Below are 23433 nucleotides of genomic sequence, written 5' to 3' on the forward strand. Positions count from 1 at the left end.
GCCTTGCAAGGGCTGAAAGGACACCTCTCCAGCCCCTTTATTCCACAGGTGAGAAACCTGAGGCCCAGGGAGGCCAGGTCACCTGTTCAAGCTCTAGATGACCCCTCCATGTCTGCCTGTGTAATTTACTGGCCAATGTAACATTCAGGCTTTGTCTGTGTTCTTTGCTTTTCATAGACATTTGTTTTAAAATTAAAAAAGCAGTCACTTACTAGTCAGAAAGCCTTCTGAGGATTCCTGCTGTCAGTATTTCAGGCAATTGTGTGTTTCAGGCCCAAACTTGAATTCCACACTGACTCAGGCATGTCTGATATCCTACTGCTATATATTTTGCAAAGAATGCTCCCACAATCGTTCATGTAATCTGAGAGTGAGTTATAATTATGAAGAGCAGAGCTGGTCTTATATGCAGACCAAGCACACAGCACCAACGTGGTATTTTAAGAGGTGCCCCTGGAAGCTGTTTTTGTCTTACTGAAAAGAAAGAATCAGGCAGACGTGGATTTGAACATTTGCTCTGCACTTACCAGCTCGTGGTCTTTGAGAAGATCATTTAATCCCTTTTAGCCTCAGGTTTTTCATCTGAATAATGGGAATAATAATATCTCAATAATATATAACACAAAGCAGGGATATTAGAACAGTACCTCTATATACTGGGGAGTAAGAGCTCAATGAATGCCCCCTCCCTCCTGGTCTGTGTTTCCCTGGTGCCCTGGATTGTGTTGTTAGAAAGGCATCTATGTGGGATACCGCAGTGTCTCAATGTTCTGTTCAAAATTAAACATCATTAAGTGCAATAGGCTCAGGCACTGAGTCATTATCTGTCACTAGCACTCACGCAGGACTCATTTATCTGATAACCAACTCAGACCAAGGGGGCAGAGAGCTCTCCTACCCACCCACAGAGGTGGTCCAATCAATAATCTAGTTGGATAAATGGAACATTGTTCAGGAACATGGTGATAAGAAGCGGGGAAAGGCCAGAGGTGGGAGACCACACCTAAGTAAACGGGAGTTCCCCAGAGGGAGGCTATGACCAAGGGTGCTTGGAGTAGAAGACAAGAGAGTCTGAGCTCATACCTAGAGTGAAATGACCCCCAACCCCATTCCATTTTTTACCCCTTCATTTTACAACCTTACTTGGTTCAAAGTATAAAAAGCTTCAGTATGAAAAATAATTTTTTAAGCATAAAAAGTGTATTAATGTCCCTACTCAATATTGAACATACCAGGAGGGAAAGAGTATTTCATTTTAGTGTAAATAACTATGAGAATCACATACAAACATAAGAACTATAATTTCAAAAAAGAAAATGGCAAATGTAATATAAAATCATTGAAAAAAATGAACTCTCTACATATATATATATATATATATATATGATGATTTTGGCTTTTAGATGATCTTTACAGCATGTTCAGGGTCAAAGTTCCCTTTTTTACCGTGGCAGGACTTCTGATTTCACATCATCTTCACACTCAAAGATCGTCACAGTTGCCAAACCAATCTTAGATAACTGAGCTTAATATACCCGATGCTACCTATTAGGGTCAATTCTGTTAACAAGCTCTTAGCATAAGGAAAACAAACGCTTTCACGAAAATACCTCAAAAGTAAATTATTTCAAAAATCTGCTTTGAAATTGCTAATGACTGCTTCATGGGTCTGGGGTTTTATTTAGGGGTGATGAAAATATTCTGGAACTAGCTAGTGGTGGTGGTTGCACAATATTGTGAATTTACTAAATGTCACTGAGTTGTACACTTTGAAATGGGTGAAATGGTGAATTTTACATTATGTGTGTTTTACCACAATTTAAAATTTGATAATTAAACAATTTCCTATATTTACTATAAACGAGTGTATTTTGGGGATCTATGATTATATATTTTTTTGACCAATTAGATATTGTTGGCCGGGCATAGTAGCTCATGCCTGGAATCCCAGTACTCTGGGAGGCCGACGTGGGCAGAGCCCTTGAGCTCAGGAGTTTGAGACCAGTCTGGGCAACGTGGCGAAACCCTGTCTCTACAAAAAGTACAAAAAATTAGCCAGGCATGGTGGCACATGCCTGTAGTTCCAGCTACTCAGGAGGCTGAGGTGGGAGGATCACTTGAGCCAGGAAGGTTGAGGCTTTAGTGAGTCGAGATCATGCCACTGTACTCCGGCCTGGGTGACAGAGTGAGACCCTGTCTCAAAAAAAAAAAAAAAAAGATATTGTTTCAAAGTTTTTATTTAAATGTATTATTGACAAACATTTTTAGATGCTTTTAATGAATTACAATGCTTCCTTTCACCCCTACCCTACATACAAGACATTTCCAATATCTTTGTTTTCTCAGAGCCAAGAAGAATTTAACTAGGTCAAACTTTTTCAGTGTATGAGAAATGCCATCCCTCAAAATCACTCTTTACTTCCTGGAAATATCTTTGCTTTTAGCTGCAGAAATGGATGCCAGGACAAGTAGATGACAATACTATATATATCATGCCATGTAGATATAGCCAAAGTTCCTTTTTCCCCCATTAAGTTAATTTTTAAAAGAACGTATTGAAATTCTTAAGACACTTTTATTTTTTGGAATTATGTATAACTGCATTTTCAGAAACATGATTAGAACTACTTATCAGTCGCTTGGTTTTACAAACCTATTGGCAGCTGGTTTGATTTAAGAGATGTCAGTTTCACATATTTATGCTGGTAGAGGAGAGACGGTGAACAGAGGCACAGTGCAGCTGTCAGCACCTCGTCAGAACAATGAGCACATCAGAGTCAGACACAGTGAAGAGACTAAACGACATGACCTCTTGGAGTTCTTCCAAACCCAAGAGTCTGTGTCGTCTATGAACACAGGAGTCTCCCTTAACTTTTTTGGTTTTTGCAGTCTGCTTTTATGTAGTTTTATGAGGAAGTTTCCCTTTACCCAAGACCTCGGCCAGGTGGGCGGTGAGGGCAGGGTTCAGCAAGCGTTCCAATGTGCTAAAGGAAAGGAAAGTGTTGTATCCCTGGAGGCCTCAAGGACCACTGGCCCCTAAAGTCAGAGAGAGGAAGAGCCATGCCAATTTCAGCTGTCACATCAAGTGACAAAGCTTCTAAGAACTTCTTAAGGCAGGTATAGCCTCATTTCCTTGCCACCTCATCAGTCTCAGGGTGGTGTGCCTGATGCCTAACTGCCTCCGATAGGGTAAATCCTACCGGAGTTTTTGAAGGACACAGGGTATTAGTGGAATCATCCCTACTCCTGCTTGTGCCAAGTCAGCCCAATTTCTGACTGCTTATAACCAAGCTCAGCCGTTCAGACATGCCAAAGACTACCACAAAATATTTGCAGATCTCAGTAGGAAAAAAAAAAGAAACAAGCAAAAAAAAAATAAAAAAGGTAGGGTATGAACTGCCTGGAGAAACTTATAAATTACTTTATACAGTTAATAAGTAGATAGTAAGAAACAGCCCTGGCAGCAAGATACTGGTATGTAAGGGAATGCAGCCCCTCCACTCCAGGACCTCAGGTGGCCTTTCTGCCTCAAATGTTAAGAAAGGATGTATGGATTATGGTGGTGTCCTTTCAACTGCTCTGTTCAGCCACCCTACTTCTGAGCACATTCCAGACCCTAGAGGGCTGCTACCGCAGTCTCTCCTGCCTCCCACGTGCCCTACCCACTCTCCTTCCTGTTTCTCCTGCCATCTGTACCTTCCTCATTTTACTCTCCCTCTTCCTCCCAAAGTCTGAAACAGGCCCTTAAGAGCCAATGCTCCACTCTAGCAAAACGTCTAACCTTGGGGACCAATAGCCAGGGGTAGGGGCACATGTGTCACAGTAAAGATTACTGGACTGGTAGAGGGAATGGATGCTGTCTTCAGGGACGGAGAGGGAGGTATCCAGAGAGGCATGTAAGTGGTAAAGCCAGTCACCTGCCCTGGTGAGGGGCCAAGTTGAAACAAGTTAGCCTGTATCATCCAGAGTGGGTTGAGAGTATGGGCTCTGGAGTCAGACCTGATTTCGAATTCCAGCTCTGTCATTTATTTGCTGTAGGATCTGGGCAAATTATTTAACCTGAGTCTAATTTTCTCATCTATAAAAATAGGGATAACCACAACTATGTGAATATATTAATGCTATTGAACTGGACACTTAAAAATAGTTAAGATGGTAAATTTTTTGTTATTATTATTTTTTCAGACGGAGTCTCGCTCTGTCACCCAGGCTGGAGTGTAGTGGCGCTATCTCGGCTCACTGCAAGCTCCGCCACCCGGGTTCATGCCATTCTCCTGCCTCAGCCTCCTGAGTAGCTGGGACTATAGGTGCCTGCCACCACGCCTGGCTAATTTTTTGTATTTTTAGTAGAGACGGGATTTCATAGTGTTAGCCAGGATGGTCTTGATCTCCTGACCTCGTGATCCACCTGCCTCGGCCTCCCAAAGTGCTGGGATTACAGGCGTGAGCCACAGCGCCTGGCCAATGTGTTTTTTATCACAATATAAACATGGGAATAATAATAGAACCTCCCTCACAGGGTAGTTGTGAGGGTTAATGAGATAATGCACACAAAGTACCAAGAACATAGTACATGTTCAATAAATGCTGGCTTTTACCATTGTTGATTTTCCAAGTCTGATCACTGGCATGCATGAGGCTTCTTTCAACAGTGGCTTACTGGGCTTGTACTATAATCACGGCTCTGAACTTTGGCATAAGAATGTAGGGGGTACCTCTGGCCATGGCAAAGTTTCTCCTCTAGCAGGGGGCTCGAGCCGTGTGTGGAAAGGGAAGGAAGAGGTATGACTAAAAGAGTTGGAGGAGTCCTCAACTACATTAACCTTGGGGCAATCACAAAATTTCCCTGGAATTTAATTTCCTCCCTTGGTATAAGAGGAGGTTGACCCAGGATATTCCCAAAGTCTCTCTCACTTACAAATTTCTGTGACTACCTTAATTATAGGGAAAATTCGGAGTCTGCTGTATAGTCTGAGACATTCAATGATATCTGATCTCTCTGGGCTTCAGTATCTGCATATGTGAAATGGAGGAGAAGGGCACTAACTCGACCTTGAGGGGCTTGTTCACATTATCACACCATGGGACTGCCAAAGCTGTCAAAATTCTGCCAGCTCCACCATGAGCTCACTTTCCAGAAGGAAGCAGCCTCCAGTGCTGAATTCACAAATCTAAATATAATTGCTGTTATTTCATAGGAAGGCCAGGCTGGAGGAAGTGAGCATTAGGAAGCTGGGGCCAGAAATGGACAAGGCTTTAGAAAGAGTGGAGGGGGGGAAATTGTCATAGGAGTCCTGCTGCATGCAAATAACAGGATAGTCACTAAAAAGTATCATGCTGCTTCAAAACGATGGGTTGGTGGCCAAAGACTTCAGCTTTAAGACAGAAGTGACCTGAGAGGAGGATGTTTTTTGTGAATCAGAGAATTATCCAGTCTGCCTGTATCTGTCCCCTGGCTTCACATAGGCCAGAAGGTTTCTGTCATGTTATAAGGTGGTGAAAGGGGCCCCTTTCCTGCATTACAAGAGGGAAGGGTTTGTGTTTAGGTTAGCTCTGTGGCCTGCATGTACCATGCCCAGTGTGCACACACTGAATATTTGTGGAATAAAACAAAATGAGTCTTGTATAAAACAGCAAATCATGACATTAAACTTTAAGGGGTAACCCCCATCAATAAATTGATACAAGTAGTATTTAATATAATATTTTAAAAATCAAAATGAATGCCCACAAATCCATGATGAAGAAATTATTGGAATTTTAAACAAAGACAGAATCAGTCCTGCTGATTTATTTTGTCTCAGGCCCCAGTATGGCCAACATGGCACTCTGTCTCAGTAATGTCCTCTTGGAGAGTTGTTGGTCCTTTTGCACAGCTGAGGCCCACAGGGCACTCCTAGTGTTATTCCATTGCCTTTGGTACCACACTGTCATGAGCTTGAGGCTTGGGCCTGGCAGGGTTGCCTCTATACTGGTGTTCCAGCCACCACTGTTCCAGGCCAAGGTCCTCCTCCATTCTTCCACCCTCGTGATGACACACCCCGAGGAAAGGTCTCCAAGGGCTTCCAGCAGGAAGCCTGTAACCCCCATCTCCCTGGCCTAACAGATCCCTTGACTATCTGTCTCTGCTCCCTGCGGTCTCATCTTTGTCTTGTAAACATCCCCTCAACACCTACTTTCCTGCCATTCTCAGCTGCTCACTGAACCCCAAACATCTCAGACAGTTTCACCTCTGAGCCTTTGCACTTGCTGTTCCTGATACCTGGCTGCTGTTTCTCACCCTTTTGATGTGACTGGAGATGTGAGATGAAGAGTCAAAGACAGAGAGAAAGGGTTAAAGAACATTCAGAAGTTTCAAGCCTGAAGATCCAAGGATGCCAGCTTATAAACTCCATTTTCTTCTTCTTCTTCTTCTTTTTTTTTTTTTTTTTTTTGAGATGGAGTCTCACTCTGTCACCCAGGCTGGAGTGCAGTGGTGTGATCTTGGCTCACTGCACCGTCTGCCTCCTGGGTTCAAGCGATTCTCAGGCCTCAGTCTCCCAAGTTGCTGGGATTAGAGGCACGCGCCACCATGCCCAGCTGATTTTTCTAATTTTAGTAGAGATGGGGTTTCACCATGTTGGCCAGGCTGATCTTGAACTCTTGACCTCAAGTGATCCACCCTCCTTGGCTTCCCAAAGTGCTGGGATTACAGGCATGAGCCACCATGCCTGGCCCTTTTTCTTTTTCTTATTGGCAGTTTTCAATTTTTCTATCATAGAGCTGTTTTAAAATTTAGTCACAAAAATAAAATATACTATATGAGTAGCATCTTAAAAAGAAACCCAGAGTCAATTATATTAAACACCTAAAAAAGGAGGAAGTCAACTAGAGAATCAGCAGACCTAATGATGAACATTAATTTTTTATTTTTAAATTAAATGCATTTAAATTTATTTGAATTTTAAGTTTAAAAAGTGTTTTTAAAAATCCATTGATAATAAAAAGTATTCATGGATACATTTTTGTTTCTATATATGCCAAGGAAAGCATTATAGAGATTTCTACTCCAAATTGATTTTAGAAACATATAAGTTGGAGATACCAGGTCAACTGTATTAGCACAGATGTTCTAAGGATATACCCAAGTATATGTGGATAAAGCAAAGGGCTGAGCCAGCAGCCCCCAGGGGTGCTTGCAGTACTTGAACTCCTGACCTCAAGTGATCCACCCTCTTCAGCCTCCCAAAGTGCTGGGATTACAGGCGTGAACCACCACGCCCGGCCCTTTTCCTTTTTCTTATTGGCAGTTTTCAATTTTCTATCATAGAGCTGTTTTAAAATTTAGTAACAAAAATAAAATTTCTATATGAGCATAGAGCTCAGGGTGAGACTGAGTGACTCTGAGCCATGACAAAAAGCTCAGGCTTGATTCAGTGGACACCAGGGAGCTGCTGCACTCTTGAGGAGGGAGTGATCTGTTGAAATCTGGGTTTTAGAAACACTTGCTCAAAGAGGCCCTAATAAGCCCTCACAGCATGGGTGGGAGGACCCCGCTGCCAGCTGCTGCATTTTCCTGTTGTAAAGGGGAAAGTGTAGGCTTAGATCTTGGCTCAGAGAGGAGGACCAGCCCTATGAACACTGAAAGGATGAAACTCAAGAACTGGACCTGAGGTTAAGATGTAGGGGATGAAGAAGGAAGGATTTATTTGTTCAGTTTGTTTACAAAGAGTCAGTTTCACCTGAGACACTCTTTAATCCATTCCTACATGCAGATTAAACAGGGATTTTCTCTGATTAGCAATGCTTTGCATTCCACCCTTTCTGAAAGATAAATGAAAAAAAAAAATCCTGAAACCTGCCTTTCATTGTCCTCTGTGACAGCACTAGAGTTACAAGGAAAACAAGATGTTTTCTGATCTTCTTATTTCTACTAAATTAAAAAAAAAAAAAACTTCTTACAAATAATATCATCTGTTAAATCATCTCCTGTATTTAATATAAATTATTGGAAAAGTGTTTTTGTAAAATACGTAATTTCTTGGACAACTTTGGTGATCTGGCCAAAATATCTGCGTGCAGCTGCCCTCCCCCCATGCCCTCTTGGCCATGGAAGAGCTCGCTGTCCTTCACTCCATCCTTCCTGAACTTGTTTATCCTTCTACGTGCCTGGGGCTGTTCTCAGCCTGCAGATACCTTTCTGTGGATTCTCTCTATGGATTCCTCTCCTTGTGCTCGCTGGGCCAGACGATCTTCCCTGGGGTATGTACAAAGTTCTCCTATCCTGATAACACTGCCAGTGGTTCTTAACCTTCGCTGCACATTGGATCCCCTGAGAGTCAATGATTCTGGTTTAAATGGTCAGGGGCAAGGCCTGGGTATTAGGATTATTTAAAGTCCCCTAAGTGATTCTAATGTACAGCCAAAGTCAAGACCATTTCTTTAACCTACCTTTTCATCCAAGAAGGAGATGTAGAAAGACTACCAGTTGATGTAAGGTCTAAACTTCGATTCATAAAAGACTCATTGAAGGGCTGGGTGAGTTGGCTCACGCCTGTGATCTCAGCACTTTGGTAGGCCGAGGCAGGCGGATTACCTGAGGTCAGAAGTTTGAGACCAGCCTGGACAACATGGTGAAACCCCGTCTCTACTAAAAATACAAAAATTAGCCAGGCGTGGTAGCATGCCCCTGTAATCCCAGCTACTCGAGAGGCTGAGGTAGGAGACTCACTTGAACTCAGGAGGCGGAGGTTGCAGTGAGCCAAGATCGCGCCATTGCATTCCAGCCTGGGGGACAACAGCGAGACTTTGTCTCACACAAAAAAAAAAAAAAAAAAAAAAAAGACTCACTGAAGAAGGCTGGGCTGTATACATTCAGCTCCTGGGGTCAGAGTCCCTGCTCTGACACCAGGCTGCCTGGGAAGAGAAGGCAGGCAGGCTGGAAGCATCACTGTGCCCGACTTGTATTAATCTGAGTCCAGGTAAAGGTGAATGCCTGGCCATTGGCAACCACAGCCGATTCCTTCTGCTGTCTTCCCCTTGTTGAAAGCAGACATCATACCATTGACTAAGATTCCATTGCCAGTGTCTTTCCTTTCCTGGGGAGAATGCCTGGGTAAGCCTTTGGCCACTCATTATGGAGGAAACAGTAAGATTTATTGTTAAAGCTATTCCAGGCTATGGTGGATGGGGGAAGATACTCTGGAGGTTGGGAAGTCATCTCTTTTCCTCTTTCCATTTAAACCTAGCCTAGAAGAGGATAAACCTGGCCTAAGCCTTTTGTTGTTGTTGTTGTTGAGACGGTATCTCTCTCTGTTGCCCAGGCTGGAGTGCAGTGGCCGGATCTTGGCTCACTGCAAGCTCCCCCTCCTGGATTTACGCCATTCTCCTGCCTCAGCCTCCCGAGTAGCTGGGACTACAGGCACCTGCCACCACGCCCAGCTAATTTTTTTTGTATTTTCAGTAGAGACGGGGTTTCACCGTGTTAGCCAGGATGGTCTCAATCTCCCGACCTCGTGATCCACCCACCTCGGCCTCCCAAAGTGCTGGATTACAGGCGTGAGCCACCGCGCCTGGCCTGGCCTAATTCTTTTAAAAATGGCTCTCAACCTTCTGTGTGCATAAGAGTCACCAGGCCTAGGAAATTTGTCAAAATGCAAATTGCTGGGCCCTACCTGGAATTTTTATTCTATTGATATGGTTTAGGGTCCAGCAATCTGAATTTTTAATAAACAAATACGGGCAATCTTTAGACCTTACTCCAGAAAACACTGTTTCAGACGGTGATCTGGAAGAGAGGCTGGGATTGAAGGCACAAGGGGGAACCAGAGATTGTTCCCTCCCTCTCTGCCCCTCAGGTCCAAGCCTCTTGATCCCAGGCTCCCAGAAACAAGACATTCGGCAATTATTCTCACACAGCCTTTGCTTCTCCTGGTCTCAGTTTGCCGTGTGGTCTGGTAATCTCTCTAATCCCTCAAGCTGAGGGGTCCTGATTCACTGCTTCTAGTCACACCTACTTAGATCAGAGTTTCAGCTATTTAAAAGCCTCTCAGTTTGCAGAGGAAGGAAAGATACAGATAAAGCCTAAGGATGGTGCTCACTTATGAACATATTCACAATATATTAAGTGGAACATGCAGATTTCAAAATGTCAAGAGTGATCTTAGTTGTGTAAAATCTGTGCATCTTATGCATGGGTAGTAAAAATTGGAAGGCTATTCAATGGGAATCCTTCTAGAAGATTCCTCTATTCAACCTGCAGCACAGGGACCAACAACCAGGAGGGCCCGGGAAGACAGGAAACATCATAGTACCAAGCCTGAGGCCTGCCTGCTACATCCTTATTTTCTTACATCCTTTTTATAGGTTGGAGTTTTTGCAGGATGAGTGACAGCAAAGACAGTCCATCCCCCACCAACAGGGCAACAAGGGTGAGACCCTGTCTCATAATAATAATAATAATAATAATATGCAGATTTTCTGATGCACCACAGACAACCCAATGAGAGTCTCCAGGCCCAGCCAGCTGTGGTCCAATAGCCCTCCTGAGGTCTATCGGATTCTAAAGCAAGGCACTTTAAAGGCAAAAAACTGCTGTAACTTTCAAATGGTGACTTTTCTACTCTCAGTGCATCCTGGAATTTAAATCTCTCAAGATTCAGACTTACCCAAGGTCACACTACTACAGTGTGACTCAGTTACGTGTCTTAATTCAAAAGCTTGAAAATTAAAAACAAAAGAGAGAACATAAAATTTGATTCAGTTTATACAAGTATTATAATTATTTTTATGACCTGCTCACCATTTTTAAATACCAAAATGCCCATACCACTTAAAATTACAATATTAATATATATTTTAAAACATGTATTAGATAAGCTTTGTTCTTCACTTTATTTTGTTACATGAGCATGGCTGTCTCTCTATGACTTTAGAAGATTAGGACATTGTGACTGTATTATCCATCTTCCCACCATGGAAGGATATCTCTGAATGAGAGAATCAAAGTGAACCTACACACAACTCATGTCCGTAAAAGGATTACTGTTTGAATCCAGAACAACCCCTCCTAGAACAGCCAGTTGTGCATTCTTTTGCTATGGCATGTGTTATAAGTTGTAATAAGGAGCAAAAAGCACTCCAAGATACAATGGCCAATACTAGACAGCAGCAGAACTGTGCACCACCAGATGCATGCAGAGTTGACATAATGAGCTAAGAGCATCACAGCAAATCTTGGTTTGGGGTCACTATGTCTTCCCAGATCACAGAAGTTTGGCAGCTGTAACAAAGCAGTCTATAGACATCAGAATTTGTGTAAACGAGACACAGAGAGAGAAGAAAACTTCAAAATATAAAAAGTATAATTTATCTAGGGTGACTATAGTTAACAATAACTTATTGTATATTTCAAAATAGCTAGAAGAAAAGATTTGGAATGTGCTCAGCACAAAGAAATGATAAATGTTTGAGGTGATGGGTTTCCCAATTACCCTGATTTGATCATTACACATTGTATGCATGTATCGAAATATCACATGCATCCATAAAGATCTACTGTTATTATGCATCCACTTTAAAAAGTATAGTTTATGTAACACTTCAGTAACTTACTATAATGATATAGTTACATAGTATAATTGTTATAGTTCTAATAATACACAATAAAAAGTAATTAGGAAATGCCAAGAAGCAGCAAATGCCAAATTGAGCAAATGACAAAATTGCATCCAATTCTTTTGCAACATTTTGCATCTGTTTATTTACATCCACAGCAAAATCACTTATGCAAATTGGCCCCTGGTTCCTTATTACTCCGCCTGTGTCCCTACTGCTGGCTCATTTTGCTCCTCAACCTGGTTAAGCATTAACTTAGGTTAAAGATACTCTATTCAGTTATAGTCAGCTTACAACTAGAGCTGCCCTCTGCCCTCCATATAAAATTATTGAATTTCCTTGCAATCAATCCACTTCAACCTCTCTCTCTCTCTTTCTTTCCCCCTCGCCCCGTCTGTCTCTCAATCTCTCTTTCTCCCCACTGCCAGACCCCTTATTTTCATTTCCTTCTTTCCTCTATCTCAAAGATTCTCTATAGTTCCTCAAGAAAAGGAGAAAGGGGTTTGGCATAGAGTATACATGAACAAATTCTAGAAAACTGTAGAGTTGTGAGGCAACTCAAGGGCCCATCTGAGGGACCCTCTGTGTGTCTCTCAACCATCCTTTCTCTCTGCTACTGAGCCCATAATATGTGCCTGGCTCTTCCCTGAGCTCTTACACTTGTGTCATCAGTGTGCCTGGCCTCTGGCCTCCCTAGCTAGGGAGTATAAAATGTGGTCTCATTTCCTATGTTACCCAAATTACAATGACGTGGCACCAGACCCTGACACATACATTTGAACATGGGCCTCTCAGTGGGTCCCTCACTTATGCAGATAATTCTCCAAGATGCAGCCTTAAGGGTGTCCCCAAAGAAGTTTCTCTTAACCTTCTACTCCAACCTCCAGCCTGTCCTCCCTCCGCCCTTCCATGCCTGTGGAACACTCTCTTCCCCAAGGCCCAGCTGAGGCCAGGCTGAAGCTACTACAAGATCTTACTGAAGATTCAGGGACAGCGGAGAGGGATTATATGGTTGAAAACAGCTAGCGATGGCTCTGGCTGTGGCTTTTCTCAGAGCAGAGGCCCAGACCCAGCCTCAGATTCAGGACTACCACCCAACCCCGCCATCGCCCCAACCCCCACCACTGAAAATCCCTCAGGTTTGTCTGTGCTCTTCAGCACTCTAGTGCCTAACAGCCATTAGCCCTAGAAGGAGACAGATCTCCCCAAAATCCGCACTCTAAGTTCCCATTTTATGTTTGAGCATCTCCCTTTTCCCAATTCCCTATCCAGTAAATCTCACTCCACTCCCTAAGCGCTAGAGGGCCTGCCCTCAGTAGAGCAGCCCCGGCAGACCACCAGCATCGCTGCAGTGTTTAGCCTTAAATTAACACTTGGTAGAGGACACCCACAGGCTTGCCCAGGCAGAGTTCTTCTGACAAGCTGTCCTCTTACCCTCTAAACTGCTCCACCACCACACCAAAAAGCAACTCTTTCACTGCATGGGCGTTCTAAATTCACAAAGGGCCAAGGTAGTATTTCTCCCAGATGTCCTCAACCAACAGTTTCCTAGACCTACGCTAAATTATTTCTATTACCTATCCCACGGCCTGGCTCCCAGAGTCAGAAAAATCTGCTTTCAGGATTATGGGGAAATCACCATTTCCTATAAGAACAATAGCTGTGTACAGCTCATTATCTAAAGGATCCAGTCAAATAGTTTTCTTGGAAGAAAGGAAGAGTTTACCTAAAAGGTGAATTAAAACATCCTACTCTTTTAGGGAAGAACCACGTGAAATTTTATTATACATTTTTTAAGTCATAAAATTATTATGAGGAAAACATAACATGGCCCTAGCCTCCCATTATAACATTTTTCTCCATATTTTTATATAACGCAGATAATATAAATGATATATACATATGCTATAAAAATTCAAATATTTTAAAACATCATAAAATAATAATCCCCTTTTTAGAAAGTAGAAGTTCCAGGCAGCAATATAGATGTATATTCCTCTTTTTTTTTAGGGGTCTGTGGCATTCCATTGTATGGATCTATCAGAATTTCTTTAACTAGTTCCTTTTTAATGATTGATGAGCATTGGGTTGTTTTCAGAGTTATGGCTGTGGGGAGGGCAGGAGAAGCAGGGAGGATTAGAGAGTTCTTACACATCATGCTGCAATAAACAAGCTTATATGTATATACTGACATCATTTTGTGACCATATTCTTAAGAAAAATTCCTAGTAGTCCAATTGCTGAGTCAAAAGTCATGAACATTTTAAATCTTGACAGATATTGATTGTAACAATTTACCTTCTCAAAACTGGATATTATCATACTTGTTGTGTTTTGCCAGTCTGATAGGCGAAAAGACATCTCACTGTTGTTTTGATTTAGATTTGTTTAAATACAAGTGATGTTCAATATCTTTTCATTGGTCTATTGACCACTTGTATTTGTTTTCTGTTAGCTGTGTGTTCATATCTTTTGCTCATTTTTTCTATTGAATTATTTCTCTTTTTCTTATTGAGTTGTAAGATTTCTTTGTAAATCAAGAAAGGCTGGTGCAAAAATAATCGTAGTTTTTGTCATTACTTTTAGTGGCAAAAACTGTGATTACTTTTGCAGCAACCTAATATGTTGTTCTTATTATTATTACTATATACTGCAAATATTTCTTCCAGCATGTCATTTATCTTTTGATTTTGTACATATTGTTACCAGTGGAGGGTTTTGACTACCAGTCTTCCAGGTTCTTGGCATTTTGAACAAAGAATTGGACAAACTGCACAAACAAAGCAACAAAAGAATAAAGCAATGAAAGCACAAACAAAGCAACAAAAGAATAAAGCAATGAAAGCAGAGATTTATGGAAATGAAAGTACACGCCACAGAGTGGGAACAGGCTTGACCAAGTGGCTCAAGAGCACTGGTTACAGAATTTTCCAGGGTTTAAATACCTTTAGGGGTTTCCCATTAGTTACTTGGTTACATCCTATGTAAATGAAGGAGTGGCCCATGACCAGTCTGGTTGCAGAAGGTGATCAATCAGAGGCTGAAGTGAAGGTATGAAGTTACACAGGAAGACTTGGCCTGGGACCAGTCTGATTGGTTACAGGAGGGGACCAATCAGAGGCACTTTCCATTTTTCATCTATAACACAGTGCAAAGGAAGTAGCCTCTGATCTTTTTGTTGCTTGGGCATGGAGAGGTGGGGTTTTCCTTTTGATTCACTTCTAGGCAGTCAGTGCAAACTGGCCTTAGGTTTCCTGCCTCCAGCCCTATTCTCCTGCCTCAATATTACTTTTTGTTCTACAGAAGTTTCAAATATCAGCCAGATTTAATAGTCATTTTCTTTATGACTCCTAGGTAGGAGTAACTTTTAAATGGAAGTTTTAATAGATGCTACCTACTAACATTTAACAAAAAAGAACCTTGGGCCTGATTGAAGCCTCTCTGTGTCCACAGAGTAGCACCTATCTTCATAATGTAGATGCTCTAAGATAATGAGCAAGGAATCAGAATATCTTTCTTCACAGCCTGAGACTGGCCCAGACATCCCAACGGAGGGGTACATAGCCCAGTGACCACAGTCCTTATAGAATCAGTCATGCTTCTCCTTTGCTAAAGTAGCAGATGGTCAATTTAATTAAATACAATATAATTCATCCTGTTTGGAGGTTGTTTTGGTAGGGTTCTTCCCCCTTCTTTTTTGTATTTGAGAAGAGTAGAAGACTGTTTTTAAAAAGTCAGGCTGGTTATTAGTATCTTATGTTTAATTTTGTTTTTTACAGGCAGCTTCAAAAGATGGTCCATGATATTAAAAACAATGAAGGTGGAATAATGAATAAAATCAAAAAGTAAGTTTGACTCTCTTTAAATACTTAGTTATATAAAATAAGTCAACATGTGCTACATGGAAGAAAACAAATTTCTCTGCTACCTGGATGAGAAGTTTCAACCTCTTTAGCACGTAACCCTTCTTTATTGTTGGCTGGAATCCATGGTGGCTGGGTCTACATTCTGGAACAGGACAAGTGAGTGCGGTGGTACTCAGTGGACTTTGATTTTCCTTCTCACTGCAGGGAAAGTGAGCTATGCCCATTCAAGGTGCCTAACAAATGTCAAAGCAGGAAAATCATTTCTATAACCATTTAGCTAAGGGCTATGAACACATGTATGGAGAAATCCAATGAAAACTTATAAAACACAGCCCTAGCTTCTTCAAGATGCCATGTGTTTTCCCTTTTTTTTTTCTTTTTTTTTGAGACGGAGTTTCACTCTTGTTGCCCAGGCTAAAGTGCAATGGCACAATATCAGCTCACCACAACCTCCACCTCTGGGTTCAAGAGATTCTCTTGCCTCAGCCTCCCAAGTAGCTGGGATTACAGGCACTCCCCACCATACTTGGCTAATTTGGTATCTTTAGTAGAGACAGGGTTTCTCCATGTTGGTCAGGCTGGTCTTGAACTCCCAACCTCAGGTGATCAGCTCGCCTCAGCCTCTCAAAGTGCTGGAATTACAGGCCTGAGCTGCAGCACTCAGCCAGTTTTCTATATTTTGATTTCTGCTTTTTGAATTATTACCTTAAAATGAACTTTTCAGTTGGCACTTGGAGAGGGAAAGCTAGCATCTCAAAACTCCTTGTACATCAAAAACTCTTAAGCTTTTTTCTTTAAAAGAGAATAAAAATTGTACATATCTGCATTTCCTACTCAAAATCTAAGGTAGACGTACGTACCTTAGTAGGTCTTATATGCCTTAGTAGGTAAGTCTCTTTCAAGAGAAAATGGGAAATGGTATTCTGTTAAGTCTTTATATTTTTAAAATAAAACTAATACAGATTCACCAGGGAAAAATATTAAAGCGGCAAGAATTATATGAAGTCAAAATCTCCCATTTCCTTATATCTCCATCTTAACCCACTCCCCAGAAAGGGACATTGTCATGGTAAGTTCAATGTGTGTATATATATGTATGTATATGTGTATAAGTATGTATATATGTATGTGTGTGTGTGCTTAAACATACATACACTGCCATTGTACATAATATACACATACATTTTTGTCATAAATGGTATCATAGTGCATACGCCATTCTACCAACTTGCTTTGTTGGTTTTACTTAAGCTATTTCATGGACATTTTTATTTGTTAGTAAGTAAAAATTAACCACATTCCTTTCTGAGCAGATGATTTAATAGTCTACCTTAAATGTATTACAATTCAATTAACTAGCTATATATTGGTGGTCATCTTTAAGGGGGGATTTGAATTTAAACTGGTATAACATTTATGGAGAGGAATTTGATAATAGCAATCAAATTTCTCTGGTGGTTTCTTCCAATTTAAATGTCATGAATAATACTTTAATACATGTTCATTGCAGACCTTGAATATACCAGTAGGCTAAATTCCTAAAATGAAATTTCCAAATAGAAGGAGTTGTGTCCTTAAAGTTTTGATTGCTATTACCAAATTTTTCTCCCCAAATTTTGGACCAAAAAATAGTTTATAGAAGTTCATTTCTCTATACATTCAAAATAGCATCCTTATTCTTTTAAATCTATGCTGAAATTAAAAATAAGAAATGACTTTTGGTGGTATTTCCAGACTATGAAATGTAAATGAGTTTCTATGCAAAAGTGATCATCACAAAACATAAAACACAAGCCTTCTGCTTGTGAGGTGGTGGTCATCTTACAGAGGAGGAGAATTTGGCTTCATGTTCTGTCTGGTGACTGGGAGAGGTGTGTGATGATTTTCGCTTATTATTTCTGCTACAGATAGAATCTTATTCTTTTTGAGACACTCTTTGTTACAATCACTAGCAATTCTGGTTGCCAGTTTTACAACACACCAGTTCTCAATAACATGAAGCCTCTACATAAAATGTTTCTCTATTCCATGCCCCCAGTTGCCAGTTTTACAATACAGCAGTTCTCAATAACATGAAGCCTCTGCATAGAGTGTCTCTCTATTCCATGGCCAGTCATATTTATAGCAGCTGTGGAGCTCAAGTTTTTGCTAACAGCCTCTATTTCAAATATTCTGCCCACTGGATGACCAAAGCACTTTTATATGACAAACCATGTTCTTCTCAGCCTAGAAATTATGGCCACCATAGTCATTACCCTGGGTGACATCAGGGGCCCTTTAGCTCAAAGTGACTTGCAGTTACACTTTTACTTCAAGCCAGGCCACAGGTGCTACCCTGAAAGGAGGAAGCATGCTTGAACACGCTGGTTCCCTAACACAAGACTGTGACAGAGTTTTCACTGGTCTATGGCCGCGTGAGAAAATAAGGACCATGAAGTGTTGGGGGTTGTGCGCAGCAGCCAGCTACAGAGTAAAGTTCAACTACGCCTTTTATTCCTAGTGTTCAGTGGCCAACAGTCCTTTAGTGAGTTTTTCCTTTATTCTGAGATGATTTGGGGGTGTTAAAATACCCTTCCTTTTCTTTTATGAAATGATAGTAATAATGGATAATAGGTGGTTTGTGCTCTTGGAAATTTTACTATTCCTTTTTTTTTTTTTTGAGACGGAGTCTTGCTCTGTCGCCCAGGCTGGAGTGCAGTGGCACCATCTAGGCTCACTGCAAGCTCCGCCTCCCGGGTTCACGCCATTCTCCCTCCTCAGCCTCCCGGGCAGCAGGGACCACAGACGCCCGCCAACGCACCTGGCTAATTTTTTGTACTTTTAGTAAAGACGGGGTTTCACCATGGTCTCGATCTCTTGACCTTGTGATCCGCCCTCCTCAGCCTCCCAAAGTGCTGGGATTACAGGAATGAACCACCGCGCCGGGCCATGAAATTTTACTATTCCTCGAACCAACCTGGGCACCAGACCCAGTTTTGTTTTTGTTTTTCTTCCTTGCAACATCTTGGACGATCTCTGTCTCTATACCTCATCATGGACTTAATGATAGTATCTTCCCAGCCCCCCCTGCTGGCTTGCGAGGAGAATTGAATGAAATAATAGATATTGAGAGCCTATGAAAAAAAGAAAACCAGAATTTCTATGTAAATATATGTACTGTTATTTTTGCAAATTACAATTTTGGTTCATAAATTCTTTTTGTGTGTGTTTTTTAATCAAACACAAATTTCTATGCTCCTTTTTTTTTCAAAACATGAAATATTTGTATATAATAGCAGTTACACTGCTTCTATAGAAGATATGATATTTTAGTAAATAAAGGCTACTGGATATAAGTTTTATTTATGTATATTTTATATTTCATTAAACAATTCTCAGTTAAAATAGGTAATAATTATTAAAAATAATTGACTGTAAACCTTACTCATTTCAAGTAGTGGAAAGGGAGGTATCAGAATTTACAAAACTTGGAATAGTTTTCTCAAATGTAATTTCAATTTTCTTCTTTTATTGAATGAGGAAGGATTGTGACTATTTAGCACATTTCATATGTGCATAAAGGTACTAAAGTAGTTTTGAGAGTGCTTAAAACAAGTTGAATACTAAATATGCTAAGTCTCATCATCTCCAATCCTGAGACACTCACTGTTCACTTGTTTGGCTTTTCTTCTTTTTAAAGACAGTGTCTCGCTCTGTCGCCCAAGCTGGAGTGCAGGGGAGTGATCATGGCTCACTACAGCTTTGACATCTGGGGCCCAAGTGATCCTCCCACCTTAGCCCCTCAAGTAGCTGGGAACACAGGTGCATGCCACCATGCCTGGTTCATTTTGTTTGTTTTTTTGTAGAGATGAAGTCTCACTATGTTACCCAGGCTGGTTTTGAACTCCTAGGTACAAGTGATCCTCCTGCCTTGGCCTCCCAAAGTGCTGGGATTACAGAAATGAGCCAGTGTGTCTGGCTTATCTGCGTTTTTTTAAACGGTGCAAAAATAATTTTAGCCCAACCTACAACCAAAATACTTATTGTAGCTGATTTTTTCCTGTTAAACATTTCTAAGTCATTAAAATATAGTTCATCTTATCTTACCTTCTTATCAACACTTAACTTACCAATCAATCAACACTTATCTTCCTTGAACCTCTGAACTCAGTGCTTACTATTATCATATTCTGACCTCTCTGAGCCCTTCTCCACCTGACTTCACCTTTGCCAAGTCATAGCCACATTGTGCATTCACTGGGGAGATTGGGAGAGGTGGAAAACCCCTGACTGATGGCTTCACTACATTTACAATACATCAAATCTGTCCATTGATGGGTCCAAGAGAAGCCATTATGCTATTAGTTGTCTATCTATTCTTTCTATATCAGCTTGTAGCATCGGCTTTGACCATCGTTGTTCTGCTCACTGACCTTTTGTCTCATGGTTGTTACCTCCAGGCTAAAAGTCAAAGCACCTCCAAGTGTTCCTCGAAGGGACTACGCTTCAGGTAAGGTATTTCTCAGATACTTTAACTGACTCTTGACTCATTTAATGTTCACATTTATGTTTACGCTTATGGAAAGGGAAATCTGCTATCCTCATTTGAAAACAAAAAGTATATTTCCTAATTTCAAGAATGACTGAATCTATTAGGCATTTGACTACAGTGGAGATGTAGTTTTTTATCCATCCATCTACCCACCTATTTGTTGGTCACTTATTAAACATCTTCCATGCGCCAGGTACCCACAGATCTGAGGCAGGAATACGGTGCTAAAAGTTAAAGATAGACTCTACATTTGAGGAATTTATAGTCTAGAAGGGAAGACAGATTATTGTTATTAGTCTGTTTTCACACTGCTGATAAAGACATACCTGAGACTGGGTAATTTATAAAGAAAAAGAGGTTTAATGGACTCACAGTTCCACATGGCTGGGGAGGCCTCACAATCATAGTGGAAGGCAAAAGGCATGTCTTACATGGCGGCAGGCAAGGTAGAATGAGAGCCAAGAGAAAGGGAAACCCTGGATAAAATCATCAGATTTTGTGAGACTTATTCACTGCCACCAGAACGGTAGAGGGGAAACTGCACCCATGATTCAATTATCTCCTACAAGGTGCCTCCCACAACATGTGGGAATTATGGGAGCTACAACTCAAGATGAAATTTGGGGGGTACACAGCCAAACCATATCAATTATGTTAAAAGTAATTATAGGCCCAAGTGCAGTGGCTCACACCTGCAATCCTAGCATTTTGGGAGGCTGAGGAAGGCAGATTGCTTGAGCCCAGGAGTTTGAGATCAGCCTGGGCAACATGGCAAAACCCTGTCTCTACAAAAAATGAAAGTTATCCAGGTGTGGTGGCATATACTTGTAGTCCCAGCTACTCGGGAGGCTGAGGTAGGAGGATCACTGAGGTCAAGGCTGCAGTGCACTGTGATCATGCTACTGCAATCCAGCCAGGGTAACAGAGTGAGACCCTGTCTCAAATAAAAAAAAAAGAAAAGAAAAGTAATTACAATCCAGTGATATGGGAAGCACAAAGTTCTTTGGAATTCCACAGCAGCACTACTGAATCTAATCTGTGGCTGTAAGTGTGGGGGAAGTGGGGAAGAAACGACTTCCTCCATCAAAAGTTGTTTAAATTGATACTTGAGGGTTGTTGAAGGGGTGGGTGTAATAAATTATTGCTGGCACATTGCTGACACTCAGTCCTCTCCAAGTTTATCCTGTAACCTCATTCCAGCCAAGATCAACTTTGGCAGGAAAGAAGGGTTAGTTTTGAGATTTGTAGTGTTTCTGGCAGTGGTGAGCCAAGTAAAATATTCAACATGCTTTTCTTTATTAGAACAAATACCTTGGAGGATAGTTTTAAAATATCTTTCTATAGCATTAAATATAAAGATTTCCTGAATATCCCTCAGTGAAAACCACAGAGCTACAGACATCATTGATGATTCTCAACAGGGAAACAGCCTAAAACCAAACCATAACCTTAAATGATGCTTACTATTTTATTTTTTTGCCACTGATCAAGATAGTAATAAGTTAGTGCAGTTCCTCCAAAGCGAATCTGATCACACTGAGAAATGCTGACCAACCTGCCCAAGTCTGGTTACAGGCCTGTTGGACCACTCATTAATTCACAGAGTATTTATTGGCATCACCTTGCCAATCAGTCAGTAAGTTTACACAGTTGTTCAGGGGATGCCAGTACAGTTTGGCACTAAAAGAGGGACCCTGTTCTGGGCTTTAATATCTACCTAATCAATAAGTCAAGGAAACTTCCTAGTTACATGAGAACAAACACATTCTTCTTTCCAAGTTCTAAATAAAGAAAAGAAACCAAAACAGACTAAACCTGTTAAAGAACTAAAGAAGTGTGATGGGAAAATGATAAAATCATGGAGTCTTGGGTTTAAAAGGAACCTCAGAGGTCGTGTACACCAATATCTGATCCAGGGCTTAACCCCTATCCCACCACCATGCTCCTCCATGCACAAGGCCCAGCTTTGGCTTGGACCCTTTCTGTGGTGGTTTCCCATGGTCTGGCAAGGGACAGATGGCCCTGGCTGGATATAAATACAATCCATTTCCTTGTGGCTGCCTATGTCTATCCTGATGGCCACACAGTTCAAGCCTTTAAATATTAAGAAAAGTAGAGCCAGGCACAGTGGCTCACACCTGTAATTCCAGCACTTTGGGAGGCCAAGATGGGAGGGTCGCTTGAGGTCAGGAGTTTAAGACCAGCTTGGTCAATATAGCGAGATCCCATTTCTTAAAATATGAGAAAAAAATTAAGAAAAATAGAAATAGAATTGTCTTGTGCAACTTCAAAGGAGAGAATTAAGAAGTTAGGTCATTTGAGTGGTTTCTTCTCTGGGATAAACATCTCCAGGTGCTTCAGCTGTTTCGCACATTTTCTGATTCATTCAACATGTGTTTCATGAGTGTGTCCTATGTGACTCTCACTGTGCTAGATGTGAAGTGGGGAACAAAATGCCATCCCTGACCTTACAGTACTGAATGACTAGTGGGGAGTCAGATAAGAAACAAGAAAGCAAACAGGTAAATATAAATTAGCAAACCTGGTACCTGATGTGAGGGAAAATGGAAGGGTGCAATGATGGGGAATCAGTCTGGGGTAGGAGAAGAGCTTAGGTGGTCTGGGAAGGTCTGTCTGAGAAGGTGACATTTAATTCAGGATTCGGGGACAAATGTGCGGAATATTTGCCACTTTTAGATGAACCAATAGCATCAGAGATGCTGGACACAGATGCCAGGAGTTCCGAGTCAATTGTTGGAAACCTAAGTGGACTGACATATCTGATTTCAGGGTGGACATCTCTCCTGATGTCCCCTCACACTCACCTGTCTGCCTGCTCATCTACTCACCCAGGCCCTCTCCTTTCCCTCTATTTCTGCTTGGGGAAAAGGGAGGTGGAATCCATCTATTATTCATCCTTTTGCCTAACCCACACACCTTGGGCTCAACCTTGATGCCTCCTTTTCCCTCACTCTCTACAAAAATTCATCTCTAAATCTCAATGATTTGCTCTTAAATGCCTCTTAAATATTTTTTCCCTCTCTATTCCCATTGCTACAGCTAAGGCCTTCATCATCTCTTGCTTGTCCTAGGGTAGAAGGCTCTAAGTAATCTGCTTAATTCCTGATTGCACGTGGTCCTCTCAACTTCCACCAGAAAATTGTTCTGAAATAAAATTCTCTTTAAATCTTTTCGTGGATCTACATCGCCAACAAGAGGAACTGCAAACCACTGAGCCCCCACACAAGGTCTTTCAGTGTCTAGCCACTAACTGGCTGTGTAACCTTGGGCAACTCATGTTCCTTTCCTTATCTATATTATGCAGGCCTGAACTAGAAGATCTGTCAGGTCCCCTGTAATACTAATTGTTCTGCACTCCTGCAGAAACACAGATCTCTGGAGCTCAGGGCCCAGTGATGAAGTGAGCCTCTCCTAACATTC

General features: G+C 41.4%; 2 protein-coding genes across 5 annotated transcripts in view; one reads left to right on the forward strand and one right to left on the reverse strand.

The window, feature by feature from the left end:
- Positions 1 to 23433, reverse strand: part of LOC105478462 (zinc finger protein 518A) — a 173293-nt gene that overhangs the window by 37215 nt on the left and 112645 nt on the right. Inside the window, exon 7 of one of the 3 annotated variants that reach the window (XR_011607710.1) lies at positions 528 to 582. The exons of 1 other annotated variant lie outside the window; for it this stretch is intronic. The gene's annotated coding sequence lies outside the window, so the exon portion shown is untranslated. Of the gene's footprint in view, positions 1 to 527; positions 583 to 18231; positions 20259 to 23433 lie in introns of those variants that run through there. One more of the 3 variants, XR_011607713.1, reaches the window with a different exon arrangement.
- Positions 1 to 23433, forward strand: part of LOC105478465 (B cell linker) — an 80129-nt gene that overhangs the window by 8595 nt on the left and 48101 nt on the right. Inside the window, exons 1-3 of one of the 2 annotated variants that reach the window (XM_011735814.3) lie at positions 8109 to 8241; positions 15375 to 15440; positions 19901 to 19950. In XM_011735814.3, coding sequence (XP_011734116.2) covers positions 8195 to 8241; positions 15375 to 15440; positions 19901 to 19950 — 163 coding nt within the window. In that variant the 5' untranslated portion in view covers positions 8109 to 8194. Of the gene's footprint in view, positions 1 to 8108; positions 8242 to 15374; positions 15441 to 19900; positions 19951 to 23433 lie in introns of those variants that run through there. The other variant, XM_011735815.3, reaches the window with a different exon arrangement.

This window comes from Macaca nemestrina, chromosome 9 (assembly GCF_043159975.1).
Source record: "Macaca nemestrina isolate mMacNem1 chromosome 9, mMacNem.hap1, whole genome shotgun sequence".
NCBI lineage: Eukaryota > Metazoa > Chordata > Mammalia > Primates > Cercopithecidae > Macaca > Macaca nemestrina.